The sequence below is a fragment of the Ambystoma mexicanum genome, chromosome 2q (genome assembly GCF_040938575.1).
Source record: "Ambystoma mexicanum isolate Mex_15411 chromosome 2q, UKY_AmexF1_1, whole genome shotgun sequence".
NCBI lineage: Eukaryota > Metazoa > Chordata > Amphibia > Caudata > Ambystomatidae > Ambystoma > Ambystoma mexicanum.
In genome coordinates, this window is record NC_090924.1 from 239,510,098 (window position 1) to 239,526,168 (window position 16,071).

At 45.8% G+C, this 16,071-nt stretch overlaps 1 protein-coding gene across 1 annotated transcript in view; it reads left to right on the forward strand.

The window, feature by feature from the left end:
• Nucleotides 1–16,071, forward strand: part of BAIAP3 (BAI1 associated protein 3) — a 2,154,334-nt gene that overhangs the window by 2,023,777 nt on the left and 114,486 nt on the right. The window contains exon 28 of the mRNA XM_069647200.1: nucleotides 7,419–7,527. Within this exon, the coding sequence (XP_069503301.1) occupies nucleotides 7,419–7,527 (109 nt within the window). The remainder of the gene's footprint in view (nucleotides 1–7,418; nucleotides 7,528–16,071) is intronic.

Consider the following 16,071-nt stretch of genomic DNA (forward strand, 5'->3'; position numbering starts at 1 on the left):
CACCACTGGCTCCCCATCCGAGCCAGAATTCTATTTAAAACCCTGAGCATCACCCACAAATGCAGGGCTAACAAAGCACCCAAATACCTCAACAATACAGTCACGATGAAGCCCCAGACTAGACTTCTCAGGTCCAACAAAAACGCATACCTCGAAACCCCCAGATACAAAAGAGAGAAAGCAGGGGGTAGTAGCTTCAAAGCACTGGCACCTAGACACTGGAATGCGCTACCTACCCACATTATGAACGAAACCTCCTTCCCCAAATTCAAAAGCTTCCTGAAGACTTGGCTCTTCAATAGGTCCTAACTGAACTAGAGCACTAATCCGCTCCAATTAACTGTACATATCTGACTGCTTTGCATTTTGCTGTATATTCTTGACTGCCTCGCATATTATTGTATATTACTGACTGTTATTCCTGTGTTTTCCTCTGTGTACTTTCTAAGATTGCATTCCCCCATTGTCTGTAACTACGCCGTGATACCCCCGGGTCTGGGCGTATAACAAATGTAATAAATAAAATACATGATACGGTTACAGCTTTCGTCTTTCTATTTGTGCCCATAATGGTACTGAGCATCTATCCACAGCAATATAATTAACCTATTTCTTAAACACAAATCCTCTACAGTAGTTCTCAAGTATATGATATCCAAATCCCCCATCCTAGACATTCCGGACCATAATATTCACTTTGTCTATACATCCAAGGATTTTTTTCGTAAACCTCAAAGGGAGTGACTAAATGAAATATACAAATTCTCATAATATAACATAACTAATAATGGTCATGCCTGCACATTGCTCTAGTCCGCCTTCTTGGCATTAGTGCTGCTCTGCTAGTGTAATAACTGGCAGTATGTCTGTAGTAGAGAGAGAGTAGAGAGAGCGCGGCAGCACAGGCAGACCGAGTGTGACAGCACACAGAGACAGACTGAGAGCACTGAGAAAGAGTGTGACAGACCAGAGAGAGAGAGAGAGACAGTGACGGATCATGGAAAGAGTGTGAGACAGTGGATGGTGAGACAGTGTCAGAGAATGTGACAGCACATGGAGAGAGTGCGGGAAAGTGTGACAGCACATGAAGCGAGGGTGTGGGAGAGAGTGACAGCACAGAGAGACAGTGTGACAGCATAAGGAAAAAGTGTAAAAAAAGTAACATTGGAAGGAAAGAGTAGGAGAATGTGACAGTGCAAGGGGAGAGCATGGGCAAGTGTGACAGCACAAGGAGAGTGTGTGGTAGAGTGTGACAGTGCAAGGAGAGAGAGCAAGCCCGAATTCCCTTAGGGAAAAGGCCCAAAACATGTGTTAAATCCGATGTTGATTGCCGGTCTGTAGGAATTGTGGGCTGCTAGAAGAAGCAGGGGCCCCTGCAGTCCTTGCTTTGTAACTGTCCAGCATCAGGAGGACCTATTTCCCCTGGGTTCCGCCACGATGTGAGGGCTGCAGGCACCGCTGTCATAGCATGGGTGAGCAGGCAAGGAAGGAACACTACACAAGTACAGGATGAATACATGTGCTTTCAAACAGGACTCCTGATTGGGAGAATCATTGCAAAAACATGCATTTGTTTAAATGGCCAAGGGACACAGAAAATACAATTTTCTGATTCAGCAAATTCATGCCTTAGCATTTCCAGTTATCATGTCAACCAGATCCTGCTTCTGAACACCCATGCTTATTTTTTATGTTAGCAATGCTTTGTCACATAGGTGGTTCTAGCACTAGCGTATGCACCAAAACCAAAAAAGCATATACTCTTCATCACAGTAAAGTTAGACCCATAACCTCCCCAACCTCTGAGTCCTTGTGTACTGTGCTTTTTCTTGCCAATGTCAACATGAAAGGTGTGTGGGCCTGTGTGTGTTCAAAGGGCAATTGAATGTGTCATTTACATTAGTGTATGCTGACAGCCTGTAATTGGTGGAGCCTGTAACGGGAGAGTGTCAGGGAGCCAATAGGATACTGAGGGAGGGAGTACATGTCATATGGCTCAAAAAGGAATCATGACCATGCATCCTTAGAAGCAATCACTGCTAGCCCAAGACAATGTAAGTCAATCTTAACCACTGGCAGTTCTCAGGACAACTTTCCAAAGCAACTTTTTTTTAGCATGTCTGCACCATTGCTGATGTTGACTAGCCATATGCTAATCAGGCTGGCACTGTCACAAATGGGAGCAGCAGTGGTGGAGTCAGGGAGAGCAGGCGCTCCTGGCTCCACCCTGGTACCTGGTGTGCCACCCAGCCTCCCGCAAGGCTGGCGCTCTGATTGGGCACCAGCACTGATTTTTTTTTTAAATCTCTCTGTGAGTGGCTTGCTGTGCAGAACAGGACGGCATGCCACTAACAGTTTTAAAACAAATATTTAATACCATCACTGACTGGTTAGAGATGTGCCAGCCAGCACTAACATTTTAAAAAATTGTGAGTGATGTCCCGTCCTGTACGGCGCAGTGCGCCACTCACAGGCTTGCCACAGCAACCACATTGGTGTTGTAGCCTGCACAGCAGCCTACCCTGGGGATTCAAGTCCTCCCGGGGCACGCCGGCACAGCACACCCAGCATGCTGCTGTCTCGTCATGCCCCTGCCCCAGCCAGGAGACCTACGGTCGGTGTATGTTTGCATGTATGGATTGTAATATACATATTATAGTAATGTACGTATTGTATGTATGTCTGTATCATATATCGTAATGGTTGTATGTATTGTGGTGAATGTATGTATTGTAATTTATGAATGTATGTATTGTAATGAATGTATGTATTGTTATGTATGTATGACTATGTGTATGTATGTGTGTTTCAATGTAACGCATTGGGCCTCATTACGAGTCCGGCGGTAGCCGTGCCGGAAAAACTGGCAGGCTGCCGCTGGACCTGTAATACCATTCCGCCTCCATGATTGCCAGAATCACTGGGGCATTACAACCCCAGTGACCCGGTAATTCCGGAGGCGAAATTCTGTAAATCCCCATTACTCCATGGGGATGGGGACCATAGAAACACTGGTTCCGTCTATGACAGAGCCAGTGTTTCCATGTCCGCCTGCAGGCTTGTGGTGTTACTCCCTCCAGGTCAGACCTGGCGGGAGTGACACCTCCTGCCTGCAGGACTCTGAATCAGCCGGTCTGGAAAGAACGGTGGCAGCGGTTTTACCACCACCGTTCTTTCCGGACCTGCAGGGTCGTAATGAGGCCCATTGTGTCTGCGTGCAGGACTAGTTGAGTGGTTAGCTGTGCATGCATGTATACATGCAGCTTATATTAGTATAGGTGTGTGTATGGGCATCTGTGTGTGCATGTATTGCATCTCTGCAAGGGATTCACCCGTATGGTTGGTCACTGTGAATCCTTTGCAGAGACTGATAAAGGGACCATCACTGCAATTGATAGATGTACTATCTATGCCAGTAAAGGTTATTTTAAATCCTGCGCATGAAGCACTTCAGCCATCATGCATGTGATTTAAAGTGACCATAACTGGCATAGATAGGTTGCGTCAGCAGCTTCATGTACATGATTTAAAGTGACCAGGGCTGGAATGGATAGGTTGCGCTGATCTATGCCATTAAGGGTCACTTTAAATCATATATGTGTGATTTGTGAATAAAAATCATCTTTTCTTATATCAACCGGCGGTTAATAAAAATAAATGATGATGTGTTATTACGTGGCTAGCCTGCCATGGGCAGCCATTCTGGCTAGTTCTTACTGTGGCATGACATTCTTTACTAGATATCTATGATAAAGCAAGCATGTTAAGTGTTACTACTTGGCTAGATTGCCATTTTGCAGGCAGGCAATCTAGCCCTCTGTTACTGTGGCATGACATTTATTTTACTGGGCCTTAGTGATAAAAGAATCATGATGGGCCTCATTACGAGTTTAGAGGTAACCATGGCGCTATTAGCGCCATGGCTGCCTCCAAATCCTTTCCCACTCTGCCCTGGTGAATGGAGCTATTACCGCCCCATTCCAAGGTTGGTGGGGGCGGTAATTCCCATTCACCAGGGCCCTTCCCCATTCCCATTTGAGCCCCCATAGGGCTCAATGTGAATGGGGAAGGTGCTAATAACGGTACCGCATATTGCAGTACCGTTATTAGCTCTGAAGTCCCTTAATGGGCCCCGTCCATAACGCCTGGTAAAACCAGGCGTTAAGGAAGGGACCCGCTAGGGGACCTCGGAATAGGGCGCAAAGGGATTACCGGCACCGGTGTCCTTAACAGTGCCCGGTATCCCTTTGCGCCCACCTCGTAATGAGGCCCTATATGTGTTATTATGTGGCTAGACTGCCATTTTGGGCAACCAGTCTAGCCATTTCATACTGTGGCATGACATTTATTCGTGGATATCTATGATTAAGCAAGCGTGTTAAGTGTTACTACTTGGCTAGACTGGCATTTTGCAGGCAGCCAGTCTAGCGCTTTCTTACTGTGGCATGACGTTTTTTTGCTGAGTACCTATGATCAACCAAGCATGATATATGTTATTACTCGGCTAAAATGGCATTTTGGTGCAGACAGTACTCAGCAGCACTCCCCTCAACCAACCACAAACTGAGTTCAGTTCACTCCCTCCATAATGAAAAGGTCTCTATTATGCTTGCTTACCCTATTGCCTGCTGGGGCAAGACATGTTCACACCGACCAAATAATGTTTGTTAGTATGGTTGGCTGGCGCTAGTACTTTCATTTGCGCATTTCTTGTGTCTGGGCAATCACGCAGCCTCTTTCTTTGTCAATATGGAAGTGATTGCCTTCACTGATGGTCCCACACTATTGCATCCAATTGATAAGGAAGTGCCTGATCAGCTGAAACGTTCCACCTGAATGCTCATTAAAGCGTAATGCTCAAGCCTGGTGTGGACAGGTGTGGCTAGTGAATACCATTCAAATTCATATCTATTGAATCATTTTGGAGGCAACGGAAAACAAAAAATACATCAACCTTAATTAGTTACCAATAAAATCCAACAATTAATAGCACAGCATAACATATGAAATAACGCTCCACAGTGGTGAGCATTGCAAAGTTAATTTGAGATCTAGTGACCTGTGAGTACTCCATTTCTGGACATGGTCAGAGAACACCATCTTCAACTTTATTATTCTAATATTATTGGAGGGTACAACACATTGTATAATACGCATGTCATTAGTTAACTAGATAGTCGAATACTTGTCACAGTGACTTCTTGGAAGCTGTCTAGCTTGTTTTGAACCTAGTAAGAGTTTAGATGTCTATTAACACATAGTTACTTTAAAAAAGAATGTTCTAAACATGGCACATAAAGCTTGAAAAGGTCAAAGTGAAATGATAAACCACATTTTAAAAATATAGATTGAATTATCAACACATTTAGATCTCTAGAATAGAGGCCTTATGTTCATTAATTTAACTTTGCAGTCTCCTCGGACCCAGATTCCAGAATGTCCCATAATGTCCTGGTCCTCCCACGTTCATGGCTTTACTGGAACACTGATAGGTAAATAAAAGCTCCTCCCACCATGGAAATAATGGCAATCCTGTAATTAGCTTCGAGCAAATGCACCTTTTTCCCTGGATCAAACCTGTAATCTGATTTTCCGTGCTGCCACTAAAAAGAAAACACCCCATTCTGCTTACACTGGTGTTAAAGTCTCCCAGAAAAGATGCCACCTCTGGACTCAGGAGGTGACCGGGCCTAGGTAATGCCCCCCAAGCCCATGTAATATTGCCATTAGAACCCTGGCGCAAACATACCAGGGTACTAATAGTTTGTAAGTTGCAAAAGCGCAATGTTAAACAAAAGAAAAGATGGCCGCCATGGATCGGAACGAAGGGACTATGCACTACTGTTCCTGGTGCAGCCAACGGAAAAGTAGCAAGAAGATAGGTTGGGAGGAGGTGGGGTGCCTTATTAGGTTGAAAAGGGGAGTGAGGGTGGGGGGTAGGACACGGGGTCGTAGGAAAGAGGGGCAGCACACTTCCATAGGACTCCATGGAAATGGGATCACTGAAGAACCAGCACCATTGCTAATGGCGCAGGTGCTTCAGTGAGAGACATGCCGGTAGGGGCCTGCAAACCCGGAAGGTCAGGACGGCCAGTGTATCCGTGGCCCCTACCGGCATTCTCTTATTATGGCGGTCAGGAAGGGCGCTGCTTTGTTGCTTCTGGCACCCTTATTTCCGGCCTGCCGTACTTGGAATGAGGGCCCTTGTCTTGGATACAGTTCAACTATGGTGTGGTATTTTGGCAACTTTATTTTTTTAATTTCAATCAGTCAGTCAAACAACAAGCAACAGTTTCGCCCACGCAAGCGCTGCTGTTCCAGTAATCCAGTTATCCATATCCATGTTCCAGTGGATAACTATGAGCCGGAAGGTGATATTCCTGGGTACTCGTACTGGTCATGCCAGCACATTGCTCAAGTCAGCCTGCTTGACCTTAGTGCTGCTCTGCTACTGTAATAACTGGCAGCATATCTGTAGTCGCATGGGTGAATCTGGCATGTGGTGTGGGCAGCCATCTTACCAGCTGCAGCTAACTCAGTGGACAGACTGGAACACATATGTATATGTGCCAGTCCTGATTTTTTGTCCCTCTAAATGTGGGGGCATTTAGCAAGCACATGCAGGGTATTATTAAGCTGGGCACTTAACCTTTTTCTTCTGGTATTTATGCAGCCAGATTGGGTACACAAAGATGCACGCACGTGCCAGGCCACCAATCCACTGAGTCTCAAACACACACTGGCACATGACTGATCTGTGCAAAACAGTCACCGGCACCCTTCGTCTTGGGAGGATAGCTCAGGGGCAACGCGCTCCCCGTGGAAGCAAGATGAAGCGGTGCAACACAGGTTCGATCCCCGGGTCTGCGCTTAGAAACCTCTGGGTATTAAGTGCGTTATAAATAATCAATTACATTAGTGGGACAGTGAAGGCACCCATCACAGGGAAGGCAAGACAATCACCAGCCAACCGCCCCACCAGAGGGGCACGGTCATGGAAAAGGGCCACTGACAAGGAGGAGGGCCTCTGCCGACCTAAAGAAGATATTGCTGAGGTATTTGACAAGTTAATCAGTTAAGTAATGATTTTATCTGCATTTGTTCACCAGTGAAGAAATATGAAGAACGCACCTCTGCTCTATTTTCAGTGGGGAGGTCAAAACATTCCACATAGCACCTATAGAAACAGAATACATCGATAACGAGGATGATGCATTCAAGGAAGCAGTTACACGTGGCTCTAGGTGATAAAGTAGGGCTTTTGCAGGCTCTCTATATATAAACAATGCATGTTTAAGGCTTATTAAAGGGAGTATATATTTGACACATGCAACGCTGGAGGGAAGAACAATAAAGAGGTAATTGAGTGTGATTCATCTTATAACGTTACAGGAGCAAACAATGCCTTTCTTTTTCAGGGTCCTTGAAGCTCTCTGGTGGTTACTAATGAAATTCATCATTGACGCTGTGGACACAAATCGCGGCGTGTCTGTAGAATTCTATGGCCGGTTTTACTACACTCTTGAGGTACGTCAATAATGGTAAAAAATGTATTTCTAGGTCACATGGAAGACTGCCCAGCTGGGCACAGTAGGTAAGCAGGCGGCAACTGTTTACTTAAGCATACATCCCAATGCCTGTAGAGGCTTCAATGAATGCACAAAGGATTTGCTCGTTTTGGATTATGTTGTTTTACTTTTCTAAGTTTGAGATCTATTTCTGCCATTGAAGCCCATTTGCTCAGAAGAACTTTCGTGGCCTATTTTTGTCTGCTGGACCTTTTGAGGGAGTTCTAGGGCTGCCCATTATAAAATCTAATCAGTCATTACGTATATAAGGGACACCCTCCAAGTCACCCAAATAATATCTAAGGTAGAAATTGTTTAATTGAGACGTGCTTAATGTTGTCTGTGTGAACCTGACGGCAGTGGTGTTTCAGGGTGATCAGACTACGCATGTATGATGTCACCTATCACCACCCCTCTCTCCGGGTTATGAAAGGTGATTTGGCCAACTCACAAAGATTCAGAAAAAATATGCAATTTAAGGCAACACTTACATCTGTGGACAGTGAAATCATTTTTACCAGTTACCATAAGTTTGCTCGAACTTCCACAAGTAAATCATAAATTGTGTCAATAGCTCGCAAGCGTAAGTGAAGAGAGCCATACAAACTCTATCCACCTTCCATCGGGAGTGGACTGGACTCCAGGGAACACTGGAGATTTCCTGGCGGGCCTTTGTACTTGTTTGGTTACCCATGTCTATTCCACATGTTCTTGCGGCAGAACCCCCACAAACCCTTCCTAAAGGGGCTGGGCTTGCTCACACTGTGCAAAATGGTGCCACTATGAAAAAGATTTCCAGGAAACTGACGGAAGATAAGAATCACCAGGTTCACCCATTCCACCCATTTTATACACATGTTCATTTGTATTTTGTATATTGTATTTTGTTTATTTATATAGCGCGCCTGGCCCAACGGCATCTGGGCGACTTCCTACTGAAATCTCCTGTGGCCTTTCTACATGAGGAAGGAAACAATTGGGAAACTGAGAGCAGCTTGTTGGTGTATTGAACAGCACTCTGGTATATTGAGCAATGTCTTGACACAATGAGCATCATCCTGGCATATAGAGCATCACTGTGACATATTGGGCTGCACCGTGTTGACAGAGTAGTAACATATTTAGCAAGCACACTGGCATGTTAAGCAGCAGCCAGGCATATAAGCAAGCACACTGATGTATTAGGCTTTGTATGGGACGCCTTCAACCTTGTATTAGAGAGAAGAAAAAAGATACCATTAAATAGGGAGAGTGTTGTGACTATGAAAAGGCCATCAAAGCAAGGATCCGTGTACATTTACACTGGGGATCCCAAGGCGAAAATACAGCCAGAGGCATTAAAGTGTAACTATATTAAGAACATGATTTCACAGACTGGACGAGTGCCAGATAACGTGCATTCAGTTAACTAATCTAGAAAAGAATGGGTTACAAAGAAAAAAATAAGGCCTGACACTGAGAAATAATAAGGGTATGCCTACTACGTAAACTAGAGGTGTCCTCGGGCTAGACTTTACCTTGCCGCATTACACGCAATAGAGAGAACATGGAAGACAGATTTCCAAAGCCTGGGGTTCCATCTCTAGTACAGGCTCAGGACAATCAATTACATGTGCCAAGAATACCCGAAGAAATAGTCAAAGCCACCAGCAGCTTGGTCAAAAAAAAGCCCGAAAGCTTCATTGGTTTGATCAGATTTGCTGGGGGCATTATAAGGAACACCGAGGAATTATTTCACCTTTTTCAAACACGGGGAAGGAGTTTCTTTTCCTTTACAGAGACCTTTACCATAGTGTCGGGTAAATCCTGGAGACATCCGCCTTCAACTGATCAGTACTTTTGCCAATATTCGGACCTCAAAATTCGATTCGGGTATACAGACTCTGATACAGCTCGATCAGGTAGTGTTTTAAGACTGGAATTGCGGCTAGGAGCAGTTACAGTGTCTAACACTCCCACCCTCCAGTGTACGTTTGAGCCAAGTGCACTGTGAATGCACCCCTTGCTGATTCAAGTGAAAGGCTCTACAGGACCATTCGTCTCATCATGAAACATAGCACTGCACTTAGGCATTATGCCATTATTTGCCACATACTCTGCCAGCCACTGGCTTAAATTACAACCTGTAATCAGTAATAAAGCATGTGGGCCACCACTCTATGGAAGATGCCCTCCAGGAATGTGATGAGATCTTTGGTACATATGTCTAATGTCAGCTACATGTCCACTCACTTGGAGAGATGATCAATACGAATAAGACAATACTTAACATTCCTGTTGAGTCTGACTGGGCACAGTATATCTGGGTCAACCCTTTCCCTTTTGCATTATGGTCATTGATCCCAGTGATGTAGATGGCTCTTGCCCTTTTTCGCAAAGGGCACTGTCCCACGCCGTCCATTCAATGTATTTGCAACAATCTGGCCACCAGTAGTCGGCTCTTACTCTTGGCTTGGGCTTCACAGTCCCTTGGTGTCCTGTTCCAAGCTCTACAATGCGTTGTCACATCATTCCGTCTCCCCTCCATAGGGAATCATCTTCCACGTGTTGCTCGTCCTTTACATGCCACCAACACTCACTCACCAACAAGCCAGGGCATGTTATTTCCACCTTCCAGAGTCTGCCTGACGTGGCAGCTTCGCTCACCCTTTCCCACTCTTCATCCTCCTTCTCAGCTGTGTCCCAGGCCTGCTCAGATACCACCTTCCTGCCGATCATCAACACTTGCACATAACCTTCTCTAACTTTGAAGTCACCCAAGACAGAAAGTTGGACGTCTAACCAAGATCTCCTTTAAGGGTTCGTGATCAGTGCAGATCTCGAGTTTTGTACCCCACAAAAATGACCAGAAACTCTCCACAATCTTTTTTACCACCAGCAGGTCTTTTTCAACGCTCAGTTAACTGGGCTCCAGAACATTTAGTAATGTGAAGGCAAAGGCCTCATTACGAGCATGCCGGTCCGGTAACAACAGTGCCGGTAAGCCTACCTGGGAATAGGAATGGGGATTAACATTTTTCCGGCTCCTGACTTCCAGGAACACTGAGGTCGTAATTCCCTGGTGTTTCCATGGAGCCAGGCACCGGAACAACTCGCAAGTCTGGCGGCAGCCTGCCGGTTTTACCGGCATGGCTACTGCTGGACTTGTAATGAGGCCCAATGACTTTCTCCCCCATTACCTCCACTTGGACAAGTGCCACGCCTAAACCCACACTGCTCGAATCCGTGCAGAGGATTGTCCCCCTTCCATGTACATAATTCCTTACTGCAGGTATGGTTTCCAGATCCTGCTTCACCTGCTCAAACTCAACCTAGCAGTCTTCGGCCCACTCAAAGGGGATTCCTTTCAAGAGTAGTGCTCTCATGCTTGCTGTATTACAGGTAAAGTCTCTTATGAACTTGATATAGTATTCTGCCAGGCCTAGAACTGCTCTCGACTGCTCCTTGCGCACCGGTTCTGGTGTGCGTTTTATAGTTTCAACCAGGTACGTCTTTGGCTTTGCACCCTTTTCAAAAATCACATGTCTCAGACATTAACACGATCCCTCCTAAATGTGTTTTTCTCCTTGCTGAGGATCATGCCACAATCCTGCGGCACAGTCAGTGCCTTGTTTAACCGGTGTCATGTTCCTCGATAGTCGCTACGAACAACATCACCCGGAGTAGCCCTGGGTCTGCTCCGTACTGCCACTTGACAGTCTTCATCAAATATTAATGACAGCAAGGCGATGAGTGGATAAAAAGGCACCTTATTTAGGCACACTGACTGCATCCTCACAGGGAGTGAGTCGCACATCACAGCCAACTCTCCTGGAACCATAAGAGTTCCAGAATCCGTTCAAATTCTGCACAAAACTCCCTGTGACATGGCTGGCATTGATAACATCCATGCTGCACGGCTCTGTATACTGGGGTCTTCAGCAGTATTACATCGGTGGCCACCTCTTCATTTATACTTTGTGATGTCATCTGTTTCCGCATGTTTGACCTTTTCATATATAGTATAGCAATCTGAAGGTTCGTTCGAGGATAATGGCAGTATTGAGAAATGGCAGGGATCGACTGGGGGGAAAGAAAGAGTGGGCATTGTTGGGTGGGCAATGTGCAAGTGCATTGTTTGTTATTATGTGTAAAAAAAAATCGATAAAAACGTATCTATAAAAAACGTCTTTGCTGATCCCTCCATTGGTGTGGAAACACGCATGTACTTAAATTATCTGCTAAGCTACTAAATGTGGGATTGTTCTTCAATGGTTTTATATTAGGACCCAGACTCAGACTGGCCTATAGGGCAATAGGGCAATGCCCGAACGAAAAGCAAAAAATGCTAGTGTGGGCTCGTTTTATTGGCCAAAGTGGGACACTTTTGTTGGCCTATGTGGGCCAGTTTGATAAGTTACTTCACCATGTGGCTAGCAGTTCTGACCAGCGTTACTGAATTAATATTCTTTCAAATGCACATTTTATCAACCCAAAGTCCTCCCCCGCTCCCCCCCCATCATTTGGTTACAATTCAAAGAGTCTGTCACAAAAGGAATGAATTGCCATTTTCACCTGTGGGCCGCTTTTTCATTGCTGACCCTCACACTGTTATGCCCCAGTCCGATCCTGGTAGAAACAGTCCACGTATATAGGGAAACACTTGGGGGTGGGTCCTGTCACCTTACGCATCAGCCTTGTACTAGAATAGTTTATGTGTGCTAGCCGAAGATCCAAAGAGGCGCACGGAATTGATATCAATGGATTTGCCTCCCATGCATAACTATTGCCACCACTCCGTGTACAGCTCTCTCTCCCTCGTTCGCTTTCGTGCTCCCTCTCGCTTGCCCTCTGTCTCCCTCTCTGTCCCTCTACAGAAATAGTTTCTTTCTCTTTGGCTATCAACATATCATCCCCCTCTCTTGTAATCTCACTCCCTCTGACTCTTGCACAAACATGCACGGCTCTTCTCTGCATTGTCCGCTTTCTATCTCACTCGTCTCCTGGCCAGCCTCCCCCTCCTCGCTCTCTCTTTCACTCCTCTTCTCTCGCTGAGTCTACTTCTCTGCCACTCTTTCACTCCTCTCTCCCTTTCTCCCTCTCTCTCTCCCTCTCTCTCTCACTCCATCTCTCTCTCTCCACTTCTCATCTCTCTCTCGCTTTAACGCCCCTTCTCTCTCTGCCTCTCCATTGCCTTCCTCATCCCTGCAGAGCAGCCCCCCAATTATAGCCGTTTCTACTTCTCCCTTTTCCTTCATTACCCGGCCCCCCTATTTTATTTTTCTGAGCCACAGCTTTCATTTAAAAGAAAAATGACTACTATTATGTTGCCAGCACTACATCCGTGATTGAAAGGGAAAGGCATTTTTTAGATTAAAAAAAAGGTATGAAATAATAATTACCTTCAAAAATAGAAAAGAAAAAAACAAAACAGTCAGGATTGCTGTCACAGGCTTTAACTGGTATCGCTTCTAAAAAAATAACCTAAGAAAAGCGTGTTGACGCTATACCGGCTAGCACGCCCGAATGTTCACTACTGCTGATATATAGTTTTCAGGTGGGATTTCATCAAAATGTAATTATTAGTTTATGGCCTGGCTCTCATTGGAAGGATTACTGAAAATTAGAGCTTGTAAATGAAGAGCAGTCCGCTGTTGTAATAGTGAGCTTTCAGTTAAGCATCGTCTCCTTTCCAAGTTCCTAACTAAAATGATCTCTGATTTTACAAGCACTTGGCAGTTTCTCTTCCAGCTTTCCTTTACGTTTGGAAGTTGTTACAGAACAAAAACAGTATACTTTATATGAAAACCGAGCTGTCCAAATGGTTATTATGCAGTAACAAAATAAAGTGTGGCCTGCACAGGCTTCTTGCATATAAATGGCAACTGTTCTTTCCCAGGTCATTCCATCGCCCACTATACATTTTATGTTAATTTATGTTAATTGATTTTATACTACCCCAAATCACCGCCATCGAAGTTTCAGAGCAGCCAGGCAAATCTGTGGAGTGGCATACTGTGACCCCGCTAGGCGGCGCCAAACCTTAGTCTGCTTGAGGAAAGAAATGAGCAACGGGAACATAAGAGAATGGGAAAGTGAAACATAGATGCTAAAATTACAAAAAAGCAGGAATGCAGTTGGAGAAAAATGTTTTGTGATAGCATGCAAGCATGTCGGTCCCATTCTGGAAAGCGAAGGACGCGCGTGGTAAAGTGTTGTGTCAACTGGGTTGTGTTACTAAGGCAGATTTGGAGAATTTTAAGTTAGTACACAATGGATACAGAGGGGCTTCAGAGTGTGCTCAGGCAATTGCCAAAGGTTTGATGGCCTATGGGTAAAGCTATAGTGGTGCAGGAAGCAGGAATCTATTGGGCTGAGGCTGCACACTTTGGAAAATGTTCCTGCATAACTGAGACCTGTTTATTCTTCTGAAACTGGGCTGCAGTTTCTGTTTCCTGTTAAGAAGACAACGTGGATTCAAGATGGCCACCGTCAGCTGATAGACCTGCGGTTCAGAGCTCTGTACACCCTCTGGGCCCTTACAGGCAGATCCACCACCCCATAGCCTGGGGCTTCCCCTTAAAAATATCCTGCTAGGAGTGGGAAGGCACGAGCATTCAATATTGTTGGCGAACAGTGCCGGCAAAAACCAAAGAGGCACTGTAGCCCTCAGGCATTAAGGCGCTATGAGTTGGCTTAGGGAGGCTTGATTCAGGGTTACAAGAATGCGGCCCCAGCAGAGACTTGAAAACAGAGAATAGTTACGGTTAACAACGGACATTTCCATGAGTTACATTGTCAAAATCATGTTACAGAATGCATAGCAAAGGTTGTTTTAGACAAAGAGTCTAGTTTTGATGGCCTTCCTGAAAGTTGCATGGGAGTCAATTCCCCTGATGGACGGGGGAAGGGAGTTCCACAGCGTGGCTACGATGTTGGGGAAGCTTGAACCGCCCGCTTTCACTCTGCGGGTGGAAGGTACAAGGATTCTGTTGGTATGGGCCACTCTGGTGGGCCTAATAGGAGTGTGCAGGCTGATTCTTTGAGCTAGGTAAGGTGGAGCGTGACCATGCAGGCACTTGTGCGCCAGGGTGAGAGTTTTGAAAATAATTCTCTCCTTGACGGGGTGCCAGTGGACCTTTTTTCTGGCCTCAGAGATGTGGTCACGTCTAGAGATGCCGGTTGCGGCCCTGAGGGCATTATTCTGCGCTAGTTGTAGTTTGGCCAAGTTTTTTTGGGAGGTGCCTACTAGGAGGCCATTACAGTAGTCCAAACTTGACCCAATTATTGCCCTAGCTATGGTGAGGCAGTTGGGTTGGGAAAGGTAAGGTCTGGCTGCATTGAGGAGTTTAGAGTGGTACGCTGCAGAGGATGCAATTGCGTTGACCTGTCTGTTCATGGATAGGTCAGGTTCAATGTAGACGCCCAACGTCTTGATAACTTTGGACACAGCGATAGGGATGTTATCAACTGTGAAGGACTGGTATTGTTCATCTAGTTTCCTCAAGGTGGAGGGGGCCCCAATCAGCAGGAGTTCAGTTTTCTCGCTGTTGAGGCAAAGCCAGTTTTTGGCCATCCATGATTGGATTGTGGAATAAATGGCATTGAGGATTTTGAGGTCAGATATATAGTCACCAGAGAGGGGGATCAGCACCTGGATGTCATCAGCATAATTTGTGTATGAGATACCCAGAGCGTCAAGAATTTTGAATAGTGGTCTTAGTAGATTATAGAGTGTGGGTGCTATGCACGATCCCTGTGGGACCCCACAATTGATGAGGCTGGGGTTGGCGCATGAGGATTCTGAGAAAACCATCATGACTCTGTCCTGCAGGAAGGAGGTTATCCAGGCATAGGCCCTCGGGAAGAAGTTGGCTGCGGTGGAGAGGTGGTGGCATAGGGTCTTGTGATCCACCAAATCAAAGGCAGCGGAGAGGTCGAGGAGTAGGAGCAATGCAGGTGTGCTCGTGTCTCTAAGGTCATCCATTTGATTTTTTAGGTCGAGCAGAGCTGTTTCCGTGCCCTGTCTTGGCCGGAAACCGGACTGCCGAAGACCTAGGAGGTGGTTGTCTTCAATACATTTTTGAACTTGCAGGTAAGCTGCTTTGTCAAGAATTTTGAGCAGGAAAGGCACCGTGGTGATGGGCCTGTAATTTCCAGGGGTTGAGGGGTCGAGAGAAGGCTTTTTTAGGAGCAGTCTGACCCAGGCTTCTTTGAGTCCAGTCGGAATATGTCCTTATGGTATGGGTAAGGGAGGCATCTGCTCTGAAGGTGGCCTCACTATTTGTTTAGAGTCCTAAGGGGATCCAGTACCTGGGGGTAACTATCTCACCAACTCTAGAGTGCTGGTATAACTCTAACTTACCCTCCTATGTTAACGCCGATTAAGGGGGACCTCCACAAATGGGATGCCCTTACAGTATCATGTTTAGGGCAACTGGCTGCTATTAAGATGATTAGCCTGCCTCAACTATTCTACCTCTTCCAGGCCCTCCAGGTACCCCTACCTATAAGATTCTATGTG